At 50.2% G+C, this 20,277-nt stretch overlaps 1 protein-coding gene across 10 annotated transcripts in view; it reads right to left on the bottom strand.

Annotated features, from left to right (window-relative positions):
* Positions 1-7,550: 7,550 nt before the first annotated feature.
* The window catches only part of CEP89 (centrosomal protein 89), a 73,332-nt gene continuing 60,605 nt past the window's right edge, over positions 7,551-20,277 (bottom strand). For all 10 annotated transcript variants that reach the window (XM_038529466.1, XM_038529471.1, XM_038529464.1 and 7 more), the window contains 2 exons: positions 13,705-13,874; positions 7,551-7,862 (listed from right to left, as the gene is read on the bottom strand). In XM_038529466.1, the coding sequence (XP_038385394.1) occupies positions 7,709-7,862; positions 13,705-13,874 (324 nt within the window). In that variant the 3' untranslated portion in view covers positions 7,551-7,708. The remainder of the gene's footprint in view (positions 7,863-13,704; positions 13,875-20,277) is intronic.

Below are 20,277 nucleotides of genomic sequence, written 5' to 3'. Positions count from 1 at the left end.
AGCATCTTACATAGAGACCAAAGGTCACAGGAAGGAGCAGGACAAGCCACAGGGGGTCCCCAGGGAGCACTGTGGGGCGGGCAGGGCCTCAGGGCTGTCCCCAAAGCCATCTGGAGGACATGGGGACACTCGCTGCCGCGAGTCCGCGCTCCCCAGCCCACCGTGCCCCCCGCCCCCCCAACAGGGCCGTTCCTGTGGCTGCCGGGCCCTGGCGCGTCTGTATCTGCACAACACTGCAGAACACAGAACACTCCTGGGGTCAAAGTTGCCTCCAAAGGGCTGCTGTTCTCAACAGAAATCATGTGAGGAGGGCAGGGTGGGTGGCGGGTGGGAGGGCGACGCCCAGACCAGGCCGGTGGCCACGGGTGGCTCAGCCTCTCCGCAGGCGCCCAGATCCGAATCTCGAGGGGGGCCGGTCCCGCACAGCCCCCACGGCCGCCGCAAGTGTGGGGCGTGCAGGGTTGGCGTGGTCCGGCCTCTGGGGCCTCTGCCCGGGAGTGTGCACTTGCTAAGGGTCAGAAGTCGCTTCCGTGCCCCTGGGGTCGCGGGGGAGCACTTCCTTCCCCAGGCTGCCGTGTGGTGTCAGCTTTCCCCTGGCAGAGGGAGCGTTCCCCTCCTTCCGTAAATCGCCCCCACTCAGGGGAGACAATCTGGATGTGCCCCACCCCCCCGGCCCGGGCTCCTGGAGACCTTGGCCCCCCCTCGCGCGCCCAGCCCTCCCCCCAGGGCCCAGGTGGCCCCCCGCTGCCTGTTCCCCTCCGGGCGCTTCCCGGCCCCTTGCACCCGTCCTTCTCGCACCCCCCCCTATTTCTCAAGGTTCTGGGAAGCTCTTGACCTTCACTCAAATGTGCTTGTGGTCTGCGCAGACGGACCCGCGTCGCGTCTGCGTTTTTCTTACCGTTTGGGACGTGGTGCGGCGTCTTCGCGTCCCTTCTGCAGGAGCCCAGGCCCCAGCCCGTGCTGCGCAGCCTCCTGGCCTCTCTGGTCCTCCGAGCCCCGGAGGAAGGCTCAGGCCCCCACGTCGTCGCTCCAACCCGTCCCGGCCTGCCGCCGCCTTTCTCACACTGCCTTCTGTGGAGGCCGCGGGCCGTGGGCCTTCCCGCGGCGGCCGCCCCGGGCTCGGGGCCTCCGGGCTGCGAGAGCAGAGAGCCCGGGCCTCCCGCTGCCCTCCAGGCGGGAGAACCTGCGGGGAACCGGGCACGGGCTCCGCGGTGGAGGTGGAGCGGCTGCCTTGGGCTCAGCGTGACCCCGGGCCCCGGGATCGAGTCCCGCCTCGGGCTCCCTGCAGGCAGCCTGCCCCTCGCTCTGCCTGGTCTCTGCCTCTCTGTGTCTCTCACGAATAAATTAATATATAATATATAATATATATATATATATATTTTATATATATATATAAAAGAATCAGTGGAATGTGCCGAGTCCTTAAATGCCAAGGATTTACAGTCTCACCATAAAAAAATTAGCACGGGAATTCCCTCCCTCCTTGTCACACGAGCTCCCTGTTTGCTCCTTCGCCCCGGATCCTCTCTGTCCCTGGGACTCTGGCTCAGCACGTCACCTACGTGGAGCCCCGCGGTATCTGTCCTCGGTGCCCGAGACGCGTCACACGGCTCAGCACACGCGTGCTCCCGCGGTGCAGCGAGTCCGGCCCTCGGGGTTTACCCGGAAAGAATGGACACATCCCCACAAAAATGTCCTGCGGATGTTCCGAGCAGCGCCGGGCTCAGGCTCTCCGCGGGCGTGGGGAGGGCGCGGGGAGGGCGCGGGGAGGACGCGGGGAGGATGCGGGGAGGACGCGGGGAGGACGCGGGGAGGACGCGGGGAGGACTTGGGGTCTAGCTTCTCGTTTGGATGCGGGACACCGAGGTCCGTACTGCTGGTGCGGAGCCCGCGGAGAACCCACGGGGAGGCGCGCCCGGGTGGCTCGGTGGCCAAGTGTCGCCTTGGGCTCATCCTGAGACCCCAGAGTCCTGGGACCGAGTCCCACATTGGGGTCCCCGCAGGGAGCCTGCTTCTCCCTCCACCTGGGTCTCTGCCTCTCTCTCTGTCTCTCATGAATACATAAATAAAATTTTTGGAAAAAAAAAAAGGACAGGTTGCCCAGAGCGACCCCGACTTTGGATCTGGGAACACCTAGGCGTGTGTGTCCCCCTGGAGGGAGGGAACCCCACCCACCGAGCCCAGCCGCTTGAGGAATCTGGGAGGTGACGGTCCCGGGTCACCCCAGTGCTGAGGGTGCCAGACGCTTGGCAAGGCCTGGCTGCTGCGAGGGGCTCCCTCCGTCTGCGCCCCGCTCATGGCTCTCAGTCTGGGGCGTCCACGCCTCGCCCGACCCCCGGTTTCTGCAGGCTACACCAGGGCCTCCGTCCCGGCGCCGCGGGCCCCTCCACGCGACACGTCCTCGCTGGACTCCGAAGGCCCTTCTGCACGGAGGCATTTCCTGTGGTTCCTCAGGCCTCCCCGCGCCGGGCCCCGCACCCCGAGGGTGACCTCAGGAGGCCCTGCTCGGTGGGTGCCAAGACCAGGGCCGGGTGCGGCCGCCACACGCCAGGGTCCCCGGGCTCCACGGAAGCCCCCGAGGCCACACGGGCTCTGGTGCCACCCAGGCCTTGATGGGGACAAGCTTTTTGTGAAGGACGACAGAGCCAGTTCCAGAAGGAGCTGGGGGGCGGCTGCATCTGGGCGGGGGGATCCTGGGCTCTGTCCCCCTACGCCCGGGTCCCGGGGCCCTTGTGCCGCGCCCGCAGCCGCTCCCCTCCTGCCCATGGGGGGCGCTCGCCTCTGGGCACCTCGGGGTACAGGACGCAGCAGGCCGAGTGGGCGCGGCCCCACGTGTCCCTGTCCCCAAGCCTCTGGAAGCTTCCCTCCTCCCCAGGCCTCCCCCCACCCCTCCCTCCTGGGATCGCGGCCGAGGGGAGGGGCTGGCCCCGAGTCCACCCGGCACCTTAGGGTCCCCAGAGACACAGGCCACCCCAAGGCCCCCTGCCCCGAGGCCTCCGGCCTGAGCACCACCCGCCGCTCCCAGGCTGACCAGTGCACCTCCCGAGTTCGCCTTCATCTCAGCCTTAGGTCCTGTTTACTTTCCCGAAACTTTACTAGAATTCTTTTGTTTTAAGATTTTATTTATTTATTCATGAGAGACACACACAGAGAGAGAGAGAGAGAGGCAGAGACACAGGCAGAGGGAGAAGCAGGCTCCATGCAGAGTCTGATGCGGAACTCGAACCCAGGACCCCGGGGTCACGACCTGGGCCTCCTCGGCACCCCTCTGTTATGTTTTAAAAACAGTAAATCTGTGGCACCTGGGTGGCCTGGTTGGCCGAGTGTCTGCCTTCGGCTCAGGGCGTGACCCCGGGGTCCTGGGATCAAGTCTCTCATTGGGCTCCCTGCATGGAGCCTGCTTCTCCCTCTGCCTGTGTCTCTGCCTCTCTCTGTGTCTCATGAATAAATTTTTAAAAAATTGTTAAAAAAACAAAACAAACAAAAAAAAGCCCATGCACGATTAGTGGGGGGAGCAACAGCAGTTCCCGTGCCTCTGAGTCAGCGGGAGCGGTTTCCAACTGCGAATGTCTCTGGGGCCCCAGCGCCCGCCTACGTTCGCCCCCAGGGGACGCGGTGCCCGGCGCCAACGCCACCCAACCGGATCCAAACCGTATTGTGCTGAGACTCGCTGTGCTGGTTCAGCCGCACGGGAAGGGCTCCTGTCCGTGTGGGGGCCTCATTCGGTGTCCTGCCTCCCTCCGTCCCTCCGTCCTTGCCTCCCTGCATCCCTTGGTCCTTCCATCCCTGCATCTCTCTATCCCTGCATCCCTCCCGTCTCTCCATCCCCGCCCCCTCCATCCCTCCATCCCACTGTCCCTCCATCCCTCTAACCCGCTGTCCCTCTGTGCCCAGTGTCACAGCAGGTGTCTCCTCGTGGAGGCCGCTGCCTCGGTTCTGGTGGCTGAAGTGCGTCCCCTGTGCTCCGGCCTCCTGGCGCGTGTTCACACACCCCCCCCCCCCCCCCGCCCCGCGGCCTCCGTGGGCCGAGAGCCGCTCCCCACCCTCAGGTGAAGAGCTCACTAGCCGGCGGCCGTCCAGCGTGTTCTTCCTGTGGCTCGTGCTCCTGGGCGCACCTCGAGACCCCCTTCCCGGGGAGCCTGGGGGGCTCAGTCAAGGCCTGACTCTTGGTGTCGGCTCAGGTCACGATCTCAGGGTGGGGAGATCGAGCCCCATGTCGGGCTCCACGCTCAGCGAGGAGTCTGCTGGAGACTCTCCCTCTCCCTCTGCCCCCTTCCCGCTCGCTCTCTCTCAAACAAATAAAATATTAAAAAAAAAAAAAAAAAAAAAGAGAAATCCTCCCTGACCCAGGGTCATCAACTACCTAGAAGCTTAGTTGTGCCTTTCACACTTAGTTCCATACACAACTGTCCAAGAGAAGTATACTGTGAGTCACATACGTGGTTTACAGGTTTCCAGGGGTCACAGTTTTTCTTCTTTTTTTAAAGTAGAAACGAAAACCAAAGTAGGTGAAATAATCAATTTTCAGAATAGATTTTATTTTACCTAATACACACAAAACGTTCTCTCAACATATAACCAGGTATAAAAGTCACTGCTGAGGGAGATCCCTGGGTGGCTCAGCAGTTTAGCGCCTGCCTTTGGCCCAGGGCGCGATCCTGGAGACCCGGGATCGAATCCCACGTCGGGCTCCCGGTGCATGGAGCCTGCTTCTCCCTCTGCCTGTGTCTCTGCCTCTCTCTCTCTCTCTCTCTCTCTGTGACTATCATAAATAAATAAAAATTAAAAAAAAAAAATCACTGGTGAGGCGTCTTCCGTTCTTTTTGTCATGAGCCTTCGGAATCTGGTGCATGTTTTATGTTTATAGCGCATCTCAATTTGGGGGGTTAGATTTTCATCAGAAATCCTTGATCTATACCTAGGTTAACCTTTTAAAATTCATTCAGTGGAGGGGCCACCTGGGGGGCTCAGTCGCTTAAGCGTCTGCCTTCGGCTCAGGTCTTGATCTCAGGGTCCTGGGTTGGGGCCCACGTTGGGCTCCCTGCTCGGCGGGGAGCCTGCATCTCCCCCTCCCTCTGCCTGCCGCTCCCCCTGCTTGTGCTGTTGGATAGATAACATCTTTTTAAAAATTTTTACAAATGTATTCCGTTGAAAAGCTACATGCTTGGGATCCCTGGGTGGCGCAGCAGTTTGGTGCCTGCCTTTGGCCCAGGGCGCGATCCTGGAGACCCAGGTGCATGGAGCCTGCTTCTCCCTCTGCCTGTGTCTCTGCCTCTCTCTCTCTCTCTCTCTGTGTGACTATCATAAATAAAAAAAAGAAAATAAAAAAAAAAAAGAAAAGCTACATGCTGATGCCCAGGTGTCCCAGCGCACACCGAAGTTTTCCTGAGACTGACCCTGCTGGCTCTGGAAACCCAGGCCCTGGGGTCCTCGCCTGCTCTCTTCTCTCTTGGCTCTAAAACAGATTTCTTGTCTCAGACCCGGAGGCTAGAAGTCCCAAATCCGGGGGTGGGCATGGGCCTCGCTCCCTCTGAACCCCGAGGAGGGGGCTCCTGCAGGGCCTCTTCCTAGCTTCTGGGGTCGCCAGCACCCCCTGCTGTCTTTGGCCCACAGCAACACCTGCCCGACCCGACCGCTGTCGCCTGGCGTCCTCCCTGCGTGTCTGGTTTCAGGGGCACCAGCCACCTGCATGGGGGAGGCCGGGGGACCGACCCCGCTCCAGTCGGACCTAAGTGCATCTGCAACAAGCCTCTTTTCCAAATCATCCCCTTCTGAGGTCCCGGGGGTCACCTGTGAGGTGGCTGAGACCGCACAGCCCAGCACGGGCCACCCCTGGGGACCGGAGCCGGAGGGGCGCAGAGCGGCCGTCGTGGGGACGTGGGAGGGGCGGAGACCGATCCGGGCTGTGGCGGGAAAGTACTATTATTATCTTTTGTTTTGGGGAGGCTAAGATCACGGCCCTGCTTCCGAGCAGTGGGGTTTTCGAGGGTCCACGCGGGCTTCCCCGTAGCTCCCACGGCAGCCACGAAGGTGGGGGGGGCCTCGTTTCCCTCCGAGCACCTAGCATGGCCTGCGACCACGTCTGCCCTCGCCCCTGCTGTTCCCCACACGGCGCACAGACGTAAGCACTGCATGGATGCCTGCTGAATACACAGGCTGCGTTGAAAGAAATACACGTCGAGACGGAGAATGCTCCTGTTCCCCCACCGGGGACGCACCGGTCTCAGAGTGGCCGCTGGGGAGGGACAGCCTCTCCCATTCTCGGCGCTTGAGGGGCAGGTGCCCCTTCCCACCCTCGGGCCCTCTGGCGGCAGATCGACCGCAAACCGAGGGCCGCCCCTTGCCCCTGTCCCCCCAAAGTCACAGCCGCATCCACCGCGGCCTGGATTCCCCAGGCTACTGGCTAAGAGCACAGGCCGCAGGCTCACCTGTGCTCCTGGGACCCGCTTTATAACTGCTCGCCTGGCCAGGAACGTTCTGGAGCCATTGACTCAGCGGGACCAAGAAGGAAGGGCACCGCCTCCTGCTCTGGTTGGAACCTGCAGGGTGAAGCCCAAGGGGAGGGGAGCCCCCCGGCAATCCAGGCCCCAGGCCCACCCCGGCCTCTACTCCGGCCTCCACCCCACCGCCCTTGCCTCGGCCCACTGGTCCTCTCCTAGGAGGCGGGAAAGCGACAGGAGTGACCAGAGCGGCCCTCTACGAATGTGGCAACAGCAGGGTTCCTGCGACAAGCCACTGGGGCAAGGGGCGTCCCGCCTGCGTGGAGGCTGGAGAGCGGCTGGGTCCCCGCGGCCGACTGGTCACACAGTGTGACATCCCTGCGTGTCTCCCCACCTCTAGTAAAATGAAAATAAATTACAATAAAATGTAAAACAGCTGAGATCTTCCATCTCAGCTCCCAACCACCGATCAGAGGCCACGCGGGAACTTTCTGCCCAGCCAGGAGCCTATGCCGGCCTGTGCGCCCCGAGCCCAGGCAGGGGTGAGCTGGGAGGGCTCGGTCACAGGGTGTGGGGGGCCAGGGATCCTGCTCCCTGCTGGGCAGCCAGCAGGTCGGGGCCAAGCCGCACCAGGGGTGGGCACCACCGGCAGGAGGCGCCAGGGGGTGGCCCTGTGGGGGGAGGGGGGACCAGCCCGCCCAAGGAGGGGCCCGGGAGCAGCAGGACCCTGGCCCCTGGCGGCCGGGCAGCGACCACACCTTAGCACTGGGTGGCCCCAGAAAAATCGCCTTTCTAGGAGGCTGAGGAGGGAAGGGACGGGGCAGGGGGCACCTTGTAGAGCTTACTAGGCCGTGAGGGCTGGCACCCATCTTTCCCCAAATGCTAAAACAGAGCCCAGAGCACCTGCCAGCACCGCCACTGCCCGCAGCGTGAGCGCCCGGTGCCCCAAGCCGTTCCCTTGGGCCCTTGCCCAGCGACAGGCCTGGGAGCTCGGGGCCAGGCCCGCCCAGGAGGTCACTGTCACCTGGAGCCACGGAAGCCAGAGGCCACGTACTGGCACAGCAGCTCGGCACCGTGCTCCCCAAATAAAGCAAAATGTGCAAACACACATCACATTTCTGAGAACTTTACTTCTCTGGTGCCCCCAGGAGGGGAGACGCTGCGGCGGGAGGCGGGGGTTTGCCCTCCCTGTGCACCTCTGGGTCCTGGGTAAAAGCAGGGCTCTGGGCGGGGGGTCCTGGTCACCGGTCCCTGCACGGGCTATGGCTTCACGTCACCGTGGTTGGGGCTGTGGCCCAGGGTGTCCCCCCGGTGCTGTCCCACACACCCGGCCTCTCCAGCGCGACCTGCAGCAGCTCGCGGATTCTCTGGTTTTCCTTGGAGGTAGACTGCCAAACCACCTCGAGCTCACCTTCCATTTCTCTGAGGGAGATACACGAAAAAAAGGGAAAAGTTTAAAATAGCACAAGGAGAAAAATATTTCTAGAGCCCTTAGGAATCCTAAAGTGGCAAGAACTCCAAGGGAAGAATGCTTGATGTCAGAGAACAGATCCCATGATGCCTGGGTTCTGAGGCAAAGGCTGCTGGGGTTGAATGAAACGCTGAGGTCCTCTGGGAAGAGAATAAATACTGAGTTGTGCCTTTTCCTTTATTTTGGACCTTTGCTCTCTGTAGAATTAACACGTAGAAGAATAAAATACAGTGACTGCATGGACTAACCCATAGCACAAGGGCCCGGCTGTGGGTGTCCGCATCGCACAAATCCTGCAAGCCTCCCTGTGTCCCCGCTACCTGTCCCCGCTGGGACCTGGCCGACCCTCAGGCACCTCTCACAACACCCAGCCACAGAGCCAATGAGGGTCCTGGCCATAAGGAGTTAGTCTGGGGGTGAGGAGGGGGACTGCGTGGCGTGGGGCTCGTCGCTGAGGACACAGAGAAGACCGGCCTAGTCAGACTGCATGCCGGGGTGAGCACCCAGAGGGACCAAGGTACACACGTAAAGGAAGGGGCTCTGTGACAGGTACCATGGGGAGTGCTGGGGAAACAAGGCCGAAAAGATATTCATGTCCTCGTGGGGCCATGGGCTCCTGGGGGAACAGACCAGGGCCCCAGCTACCACCTCACAGGACAGAGGACCCAATGGGAGAGTGAGGGGGACCAGTCCCAGCCCGGCGGGAACAGTGGGCCACATGTAGGAGGGCAGGTGGCGAGGCCAGCTCCTTTGCTGACACGGCCCGGTGGTTATGGAAGGTGCTACCAAGTGCACTGAGTGCTGCTGTTTGTGGAGGAGGACAATGGGATTCAGGGAGGCCAGCGACGTGCCCACTTGTCCAGCATCACTCCTCTTGTGAACTGTTGCTTTCTCCGAGACCCTCTAATGTTCACTGAACGTTGGGCGCTATTTAATTAAACTGTGTTTAAAAAAGAACCCCACATTTCTCTTTTCTGGACTACATGCTTGATAAATCACAGCAATCATGATCAATGTTTGGCCAAACTCAAAACAAGAATAGGAAATCTCTAAAGGCAGAAGAGAATAAAGACTAAGCTGAAAGCACACATGCAGGCAATGTGTGTTGATATTGCTTATTGCTTTGAGGACAAAAGCCCGTGCCAGAAAGCCCCCAGGGCTCACACGTATCCACCTTTCTCCCCTTCTTCCTAGAAACACTCTGAACTACGTGTTCCACAACTGGGCAGGTAAGTAGAGGTACACAAAGGGCCCTCAATGTTCCAGTGATGTTAAAACAGCCTATTTTCAAAATTAATAATGAAATTAAAAGTGGCTCCAGGTTGGGAATATGCTTTAGCACCAAAGAGAAGCAAATGCAAACTTTCTATAGAGGAAAAACCACCTTAATTGACAACCTTAGGATTCCACAGATTAAATGCAACCATATACATGTTCATAGTTAAAAAGCTACTGTACATAGAAACAAGCCACACAGAGCAAGAGCCAAAACAAAAACAAATTTAAACTCCCCCAAATTTCAGATATTCAAAAAATAACTACAAATGAAATGTTAAAAGAAATAAAAGATGTTTTTAAAATAAGCAAAGACCAGGAATTTATTTTAAAAACAAATAGGCAGCTTTTCAAGAGAACCAAATAGAACTGAAAATGAAGTACACTGTTGTTGAAATAACAGCCCCCTCCAAAAAAAACAAAAACAAGAACAAAACAAAACAAAAAAACCCGATGGCTGGGTTAAACACTACAGTGAACACAGCTGAAGAGAGAATTAGTAAACAGGAATATTGAGCGAAAGAATTACCCAGAATGCGGATCTTAAAAACAAGGGGGAGAAAATTTAAGACAAGGCACGTAGAGGATTCAGTAAGAAGGTCCAACATACATTTAATCTGAGCTCCAGAAGGACATTTAGAAAGAATAAGGAGAAATGATTTAAGAAATAATGGCTTATTTTAAGAAAAGAGAGTTTTCTGGACTAATGAAAGACACAAAACCACAGATAGAATAATTTACACCAACCAGACAAGCAAAAAGAAGCCTCCAGATAAACACATACCTAAGAAATTACAGAATACAAGTGACAGAAGAGAACTTAAAAAAAAAATTATTTATATATGAGAGAGAGAGAGCAGACAAGCAGGGGAAGGGGCAGAAAGAGAGGGAGATAATCCCAAGCAGACTCCCAGCTGAGTGCAGAGCCTTACAGGGGCTCAATCTCACAACCCTGAGATCACAACCTGAGCTGAAACTAAGAGTTGGATGCTTAACCAATTGAGCCCCCCAGCCGCCTCAGGTCAATTATTTTTAAAAATGACAAAAGGCTCATCAGGGACTTGTCAAAACAGACTTCTCAAACAGAGAACACAGAATATGCTGAGAAAAAAAGACTGTCAAGGTAAAATTCTGTAGTTAGCAAAAATGATCCTACAAGGATGAAGGAGAAATGTGGACATTTTCAGATAAACAGAAACTAAGAAAGCTTACTCCCAACAGACTCTTACTAAAGAAACTTCTAAATGATGGGTTTTAGGAGGAAGGAAGCTAACCTGAGAAATAAAGTCTGAGACGTAAGAGAGAACATGTTAAGAGATAAACTAAGGAAATGAGAAAATTTTAAGAGTTTATTTGAGCAAAACTCAACTAATATTGGGCAGCACCCTGCCTCGCAGAGAGAAAGAGCTCTGAGGAGCTGTACAAAATAAAAGACTTTTATAGGCAGATGGGAGCAGGAACAAGGAAGTTGTACTAGGCAAAAATGGGGGTGATTATTGCAAAGTTACTCTCCTTCAGGGGATGGCAGGGTCAACCAGGCTCAGGACCTAACTAGTGCCAACTGGCAATTACTGATTGACTAGTTAAAGATTCCCTCCTGGTAGAGCCAAAATTGTAATTAAGCCCAGCCTTGCTTTGGTGATGTGAGGCCCATTTTGGGTCTGTTGTCTTGTTTTAATAATAATCAGTAAGTAATCGGTACCTACAGGTACATCAAAATAAAGAACTGTATAGAAACCAGTAACATATAATCTGGGGGGGGGGGCTAACAATAATGATATAAAATAGATCTTTGTTTTTCACTTTTATCTACCTAATGACACTAGGCACCAACATCATATACCTTGAGTGGGGTAAGAATTAGATAAGAGCATTAGATCTTGTGTTGGGGGAAAGAAATGTAGAGATGTTAAATTTATTTATTTTTGTTTTGTTTTGAGCCCAACATAGGGCTTGAACTTACAAGCCTGAGACCAAGACCTGAGTTGAAAGATTAAGAGTTGGTCACCAAAACCAAATGAGCCACCCAGGACCCCCTAAATTTAGATTTTTTTTTTTAAAGATTTTATTTATTCATGTGTGTGTGTGTGTGAGAGAGAGAGAGAGAAGGAGCAGGCTCCATGGAGGGAGCCTGATGCGGGACTTGATCCCGGGACTCCAGGATCATGCCCAGGGCCAAAGATAGGCGCTAAACCACTGAGCCACCCAGTGATCCCCCTAAATTTAGATTTTTAATGCTAAACATCCATGGTAAAATTTCAATGGTAACCACTGAAAGTACAGAAATGGAATGCAGAGGGATGCCTGGGTGGCTCAGTAGGTTAAGCGTCTGTCTTCAGCTCAGGTCATGATCTCAGGGGATTTAGCCCTGCGTGTGCTCTGTCAAATAAATGAAATCTTAAAAAAGGGGGGGGGATCCCTGGGTGGCTCAGCGGTTCAGCTCCTGCCTTTGCTCAGGGCATGGTCCTGGGGTCCCAGGATCGAGTCCCGCGTCAGGCTCCCAGCATGGAGCCTGCTTCTCCCTCTGCATGTGTCTGCCTCTCTTTCTCTCTCTCTCTCTTTCTCTCTATCATGAATAAAAAAAAAAAAAATCTAAAAAAAAAAAGAAAAAAGAAAGAAAGAATACATAACTCTCAAACCATTTAAGGACAGATGTGGAATGAGGGAGAAAGTGAAAAACAAAGTGCCATTTTATTAATGCGACTCCAAACCTCCTGTCTGGCAAGAAATTTGGTATTGGCCCAACTTTTCACAAAGCAGCCGTTTATGGTGGTAAGAACTTCTGTGACTACAAAAAACACGACAGTAAGACTTCATTCAGCCTTACGCTTAAGAAGCATCTGGCTGATGGAAAACAAACAGGTATCTGCATTCCGGCTGACGTCCAATACACGATCCTCCTAGAACTTGGAGATAATCCCAAGACTGTATTATGATTCTTCTGCATGTATCAGTTTATATCCCAATCTCTCAAAGACAGCACGGCCATTGTGAAAGGGCAGACTCAAGTATGAAACCAAAACAACATGAGGGACCAACCAAGTTCACCTGCAAGGACCAGGTGACGTTCTCCGGACCAGGCGACATTCTCTGGTGAAGTTTTTAACATGCTGGCAACGCTTCCTCTAGCATGTGTTTAAAGGATGCAGTGTAACTAACTGATTCAGTACCTTACAGATACAGAAAACATAATGCACCCATATTCTTATGATTATGATCTTACAAAAAAGGAATCATTAGATTTTTAAATCCCCAGAAATGGGGGGGAAAAAAAAAGAAGAAGAAGAAAAGAAAAAGAAAGAACAGAAATGAGACATTTAATCAAAAACCTCCCAAGAAAATTGAATAAAGCAAAAGTATCAGAGAATAGAAAAGAGGGAAAGACAATGAGAGGCCCGGACTGATTTAAGAAGTCCAATATTCAAACAATTAGTTCTCTCTTTTTTTTTTTTTTAATTTTGTTTACTTGGGAGAGAGTGAGCAAGAGAGAGAGAGAGAGAGAGAGAGAGAGAGCACAGGAGCAGGGGCAGAGGGAGAGGTAGAGGCAGACTCCCTGCCGAGCAGGGAGCCTGACATAGGGCTCAATCCTGGGACCCCAGGACCATGACCTGAGCCACTGGCAGATGCTTAACCGACTGAGCCACCCAGGCGCCCCCACAATGAGGAGTTCCAAAAGGGGGATTAAAGAAAATGAGGAGCACAGTGTGGTGACTGCAGGTAACCACACTGTGCTGTACACCGGAAAGTTGCTAAGAGGGTGGATTTTCAATGTCCCCACCATAACCACCGCCACTGCCACCAGCACCACAACGAGATGGCAGTTAGGGGAGGTGAGGGAGGTGCTAACTAACCTGACGGCAGTGGTCATTTCACAAGATGTACCTGTATCAAATCACCACATTATACACCTCAACCTTACACAATCCTGTACGTCAACGGCTGGGGGTAAGAATTTATTTTTTATTTTTTATTTTTTTTAAGATTTATTTATTTATTTCTGATAGACATAGTGAGAGAGAGAGAGAGAGGCAGAGACACAGAGGAGGGAGAAGCAGGCTCCATGCAGAGAGCCTGACATGGGACTTGATCCCGGAACTCCAGGATCGCGTCCTGGGCCAAAGGCAGGCGCCAAACCGCTGAGCCACCCAGGGATCCCCTGGGGGGAAGAATTTAAAAAGAAAATGAGCAAATAAAAATCAAGACCAATATTACATTCAGATTAAATTTGAATGTAAAAAATAAACAAAACAGGGACGCCTGGGTGGCTCAGCGGTTGAGCGTCTGTCTGGCTCAGGGCATGATCCCGGGGTCCTAGGATCGAGTCCCGCATCAGGCTCCCCTCAGGGAGCCTGCTTTTCCCTCTGCCTGTGTTTCTCTCTCTCTGTCTCTCATGAATAAATAAATAAAATCTTTAAAAAAATTTTTTTAAATAGACAAAACAGGTCCAGAGGGTTTTACTAGAAAGTTCTAGCAAATATTCAAAACTAAGCCTGCTCTATGGAGCTGGGGTGGCCATACCTCTTCTGCTGGAGGGCCTGGTCTAGGATATCCTGCTTGTCTTGCAGCATCCGATGGAGGTGCCTCATCTCTTGCTGGTACTGGGCTGTCTTGCTGGCAAAGTCTTCCTGCTGCTCTGTCAGGCGGTGACTGATGTCACCCACTTTCAGTGCCGCCTGTTTCTTGTACCCCTGGGGGGAGGAGGAGGCACCGAGTGAGCGAGGGCGTGCTGCCTGTGGCCCCAGGGATGGCTTCCCAGGCGCATACCCTCCCCATCTGGGCTATCAGAGCCCCTAGAGAGGATGAAAACACCCGTGAATAAATCTGATCTGGGAGGGCAAGTCTGCATCATAAAAGTCAGAGAAAAATAAAACAAGGAATGTCAAGTATCATATAAAAGCAAATTTCTAATGTGCATCATGCCATTTTTTACATGCTACAAATAAAAACAGACCAAGCTGGCAAGGTTTGTTACACTTATTGGTAAGGAGATGACAGAGATAAAAGCCGGGTTCATAGATTTTCCTTTTACATTTTTATTGTATAGTATTTAAGGTTATGACTTCCCTCTGAGCATTTCTAAAACTGTTGTCACATAGATGCTAATTTTTAGTTCACGCAGATTCAATTCCGTGTAGAAGCTGACAGTTTATACATCCTCTCTGACCCAGGTGTTGGTCTACCTCATGGTTTTCACATTTCCAGGTAAAAGAATATTTTTTTGCTTTCTGATTTTGTGTTTCTGGTTCTCATCTTTTTGATCAACAAATGTGCCTTAAAAAAACAACAACAAATGTGCCTTATTTCTACTCTCGGGGTTTTTTTTTTTTCGTAGCCAATCAACAATCAATTGATCAATTGTTCTGTGTAAATATACATACACACCCCTAAATAAACCTTATAGATTACGTTGTTAGATCTTCTGTATCCTTAGTTCCTTTTGTTTAATCTCTTGATCTGTCTTGGACCAAGAGATTAAAGCTATTAACCATGTTTCCATTTCTCTTTGCATGTCCTATAGTCTGTACTTTATATATCTGCTATGTTTATTTAGTGCAGAGATATCTGTAGCTACTATATACTATTAATTGCAGTCTTTTATATTAGAAGAGCTCCTTTTTTTTGGTCTCATTTAGTGCTTTTCTCCCAAACTCCATCTCGGCACGTATAAAGATTGCAACTTCCTTTCTTTTTGTTTGCATAAATCTAGATGATCTTTACTCATCCTTTTACTCTTCAGCTTTCTGATGTACTTTGTTTCAGACTGGCTCTTGGCTCTATCACGGAATACTGTTTGCTTCACTATCTAATCCAAAAAAACGTTTTTCTTTTAGTGGGTGAATTAAGCTCATTCCCATTGATTTATCAATTTTGTTATTTCATTAACCTACATACATTTTTAAAGACTTTAATGTAGTCCATCTTCTCTGTTCTTTTCACTGTTGTAATTCTACTGTTTAGGAATGGATCTCTGGGTTCTTGTGGTGACTTTTATTCTCATGCCTCTAGATTACATCTCCTTAGTCCTCTCATTTATCAAAGGTAACATAATGTTGGCTCACAACGATCTTTTCTTCCCCTACTTAAATGTGCTTAAGCTTCTCCTTGCTTTTTCAGCTTGAAATGATATCCTCTGAACTCTCCGTTATGACAATATGAAGCAATCAGCTAGTTTGCTCTACTTTCTACTTTCCTACCGCCCTCACCTATCAGTTTTTCCTTGGTTGCATTAATTCCACGTTGTCAAAAAACATTTACGTTTTATTCCATCGGCCTTATCCCAGCTTCGCTGAAGTCTTAGTTCCCAGTTAAATACATCCTTTGCTCGATACCAGTACTTTTCTGAAATTTGCCCAATTGTTTCTTGACAGGCTGAACTCAAGCTGATTAATCTTTAGGTGAGATTTATGGGAAAAATGTGCCCGGAGCTCTTACTCGGTCAAAACCGTCTGAAGAGTAGCTTGGTTGGATGGAAACATCCTTGGCTCATACTCTGTTTTCTTGAATATTTATAGAAGGCATTGCTCTTGGCATTCAGCATTACTGTTGAGAACTATGATGCCGACATGTTTTTTTTCTCTTATGACTTGGCCTTTTGCCTGGGTGTCCAAGGTTTTCTTTATATATATATAATATATATATTTATTTTTTTAAGATTTTATTTATTTATTTATCGGAGATAGGGAGAGAGAGGGGATGGGGAGCAGAGGGAGAGGGACAAGCAGACTCTGTGCTGAGCACGGAGCTTGATGTGGGGCTCGATCCTATGACCCCGATATCACAACCTGAGCTGAAACCAAGGGTTGGACGCTCAACTGACTGAGCCACTCAGGCGCCCCTGTCTTTGTTTTTAAGAGATTTTATTTTTAAGTAATCTCTACACCCAAGGCAGGGCAAGAAACACAACCCCGAGATCGAGAGTCACATGCTCCACCGTCTAAGCCAGCCAGGCGCCCCTTCTTTCTTTGTCTTAAAGTCCTTTCAGTATGTAGATTCAAGTCATTTATTTCAAAAAGCTTTTTATGAATTATTGTTCAGAACTGTTTTGATTTCTTCTTTGGGGACTCTTAACAATAAGCACATTGAATGTCTTATCCCTCTCTATTGCATTCTTTTTACATCTTTACTTCCACCTTTCTGTCTTTAAATTGCTCATTTCTCTCTTTATGTCCTTGTTGCACATTTAAGGTATCTTTCTCCTTGTGTTCCCTGTAATTTCATCTGCATCTCTGAAGCAGTTGTTCCTTTCCTTCTATTTCTTCCCAGAGTTGTGTCAATTCCAGGTCACATCTGCCTTTGTCTGACCACCTATCTCTGCTTTGTAGGATTTCTTCCTCGATTTGATGGCTTTATTAAGTTTTATTTTATTTTTCAAGATTTTATTTAAATTCAAGTTAGTGTGCATATAGCGTAGTATTAGTTTCAGGGGTAGAATTTGGTGATTCATCAGTTGCATATACCACCAGTTATCATTCCATCATGTGTCCTCCTTAATGCCCATCCCCCAGGTACCCCATTCCCTCACGCACAGCCCCTCCAGTGACCCTCAGTTTTCCCTACATTTAAGAGTCTCTTGTGGTTCGCCTTCCTCTCTTTGTCTTATTTTATTTTTAAGTTTTAGCTTTCCAGCTACCTATCTCCTTACTTATCTACCTATCAGTTCACTTTTGGGTATAGTTTATAATTTTGATCTTTGTGGTAACATTATTTCTGATGCATTTTCTTCATGTGCAGGAAAATTGTACTTCTATTTTTCTTATTTTTCTCTGGAGGCCCATGAATCCCTCTGGGATGAGATGAGGTTCCCGGGAGGGTGCAGCATGATGGGCTGGGCTTCCAGGCTTTCCAAACCACCCCTCTAGTAGCCCCTTCTCAGGCCTCTGAATCCAGCTTGATTCGGAAGAGCTCCTGCCTGCAGCTCTGTTTTTCTCAGATCACAACACAGCCCTGATTTCAAAGGTGACGTCTTCGCTTTGGGGAGTCCTATTTTGCTGGGGTTTTCTAAGATGTTATCCTCGAATTTTCTCAGCCTTTTCTAGGTCTCTAACCTTTACTTCCTCAGAGATCCACCCTAACCTGGATCCAGCTCTCAGGTGTCCTGGTGGGGGGGGGGGGGGGGTTACGCGCTGGGTGGATCCTTTGTAGGATCTTATCCAGATGAATGATAATGAGATACATTCCTAAGATAAGGCCAAACACCCTGAAGATCAGACCTCCTCTTTCCGAAACAATAGCCAACAGGAAACCCAGAGCAGGGAAGAAAAAAAAATGAAAAACAAAAACCTCCAAGCCCATGATTCCTCATTATCACTCAAAATACTTCTCTTTAGAGTCCCATCATTAATAGTATGGTGTATTCCTTCTAGCCTTTCTGAGAATTGAGATACTGTTTTGTATACAGCTTTTGATTTTGTTGAATTTAAATTGTAAAATATATTATTTAATTAATTCCCCAAATGATTATTGGTTATTGCATTTATTGAACATTATGTGCCAGGTGCTATTTTAGGTGCTTGGGATATACCAGTGAACAAAAACAGAAAAGAATCCCTGTCCCTGCGGAGCTTCTAGTCTGGCCTGGGGGTATAGACAAAAGCCAATGAAGTACATAGTCTGTTAGAAGGTGACACATAACATATAAAATACATATCAATTGGCTGTTAATGTTATTTGTAAGGTTTGTGGTCAAGAGTAGGGGAGTCAAAAGTTACACATGGATTTTCAACTGCGTGGGGGGTTGGTTCAAGGACTGACTGTAATCATTAATCTCATTTTTGCTAAAATCTTTTCCTTATTTTTCATTTTGTTTTACAACCTACGAGTGCCCCAAACAATTTAATTTTACCTGTTTTAAACTTTATATAAACACAATCATATTACAGGCACTCATACGTGTTATGTTCCTTTCACTCAATATTATGCTTGTGAGATTCACCCACAATACAGTAAATATAATTATTCATTTTCATTGCTATTAGGTATTCCTTCTGGATGCATCACAATTTATCTGTTCCACTGCTGATGGATACGGGGTCGTTTTGTTTGGGACAATAATGCTGATTCGATCTTCTCTTTTCTTCTCTTGTCTTTTCTTTTTCTTTCTTTCTTTTCGGGAGGAGGGGGGCTGTGGGGGATGGAGGTAGGGCGGGGAGGGAGGGGGAGAAGAGGGAAAGGAAGGAAGGAAGCGGGGATTAGGGATGGAGGGGTGAGGGCGGGAGGGAGGGATGGCGTTGGATCGGGGGGGTTTTGGTCTTTTCGTTCTTAGTGCCTCTTTTCTTTCTTTCTTTCTTTCTTTCTTCTTTCTTTCTTTCTTCTTTCTTCTTTCTTTCTTTTCTTCTTTCGTTTTATTCTCGTTCTCTCTCTCTCTCTCTTTCTTTGATTTTATTTACTCATAAAAGACACAGAGAGAGAAAGGCAGAGGGAGAGGCAGGCTCCAGGCAGGGAGCCTGATGTGGGACTCGATCCCAAGACCAAGGATCACACCCTGAGCCAGGAGCAGGTGCTCAACCACTGAGCCACCCAGGCGTCCCCGATTCGACCATTTCTTTACATGATTTCTGGTGCACATCTGTGAGTTTTCTTGTCTGGAAAGGATAAGGGAGGGATGGCTGGGTTGTGAGCTGTGTGAATGTTCTACTCTACTAATGGTTTAAACTCCTTTCCAGCCGCAGCAGCTACACAGAAAAGTTCCCACTGCTTCATGTCACTGCCAAATGCTCTGTATTGTCAAACTTCTTAATTTTTCACCTTGAAGGTACAAAATGGGTAAAAAACACATTTGCACCATCTGGCCACTTTAAAAGATTTTATCTTTGCCTTTGGTGTTGTGCAGTCTCACTAAGGTGTGTCTAGATAGGGATTTCTTTTTCTTTATCCTGCCTAGTTAGATTGTAACAACTAAGCCTACTTTGAAGATAAAACTTAGCATATCCTCTCTTACTTTAAAACAGTGTCAGAAATAAAATTCCCAGAAAACGATGATGTCTATTAGGAATCCCTGATGACATTTTAGAAGTCAACACAAATCTGAAAGCTATCGGGTTAAATCAAACCATTCCTACCACCTAAAGCCACAGGATAAGTTGCCCTGAGTTCTGGGCGGAAGACTCATGCAGCATTTTCAATTCTCCTTTAGCAAAGCAACCCTTTCTTCAATGGCATCATGCCTAAAAGCCCACATTTGGGAACAGGAGTGGAGCTGCTCTGACCCACAGAAGGAATGACTTCCCTGGACCTGTGGTGGGATCACCCCTCACCACAAAGGCCACTGACCAAAATAAACGAAAACAGTGATGTGCTGGCGGTGAGCTAGTCTTCTCTGAATTTGGGTAGATGCAGGTGATCTTCCCTGGGGAAGGCCCAGAATCCAGATCAGGACAGCTCAGGGATGTTGCATGGGGCAGACCCTACTGGGAACCAGAAAGCCCCTCAGGTAGCATCTCTGTCTGTACCACTTGAAAATCAAGATGTACAGGCAATGTGGCTTCCAAAAACTTGACATTTGTGTTATTTAAGCAATATTCATGAAACACGGGGCGGGGGGGTAGTCTATTCTTTGCCTTAGGGCGGGCATATGCTTGGATCTGAGCAACTATATGTTAAATTTTGTTTAACGTTTAAAAATTAAATAATTGAGGACGCATATTCCCTAAAACAAAACAAAGTTGTGACATATATTTACATACATATGTACGTATATACATACACACGCTGTTCACTCAGTAACCACACTTGTTTACACAGAGCTAGCCAATGCTTCATTTGTTGGTAATTTTCCAACATAGTAAATGTCATCAATCTATTTCTCCACATGTTAGGCCCTTTTTTATTTTTATTCATTCATTCATTCATTCATTTATTTAATTTTTAATTTTTTTGTTAGGCCCTTTTTTAATCATCTCCGACAGAGGTCCCAAGTCTTATTCCCCACGCTACAGCTACATGCACTCATAGACCTTCCCCTTCAAAACCCATAGGTTCCCTGCCTTCCCCCCAGGCCCTAGCCTGCCTGCACCCCTGCTCCTGCTTCTGAGGAGTCCATTTGGCTGGTAAGGCTGTGGATGCAGATGCAGAGGCTGGCAGTCGGAACACACA

The sequence above is a fragment of the Canis lupus genome, chromosome 1, assembly GCF_011100685.1.
Source record: "Canis lupus familiaris isolate Mischka breed German Shepherd chromosome 1, alternate assembly UU_Cfam_GSD_1.0, whole genome shotgun sequence".
Taxonomy (NCBI): Eukaryota; Metazoa; Chordata; class Mammalia; order Carnivora; family Canidae; genus Canis; species Canis lupus.
This window is presented reverse-complemented; position numbering and strand designations above follow the sequence as displayed.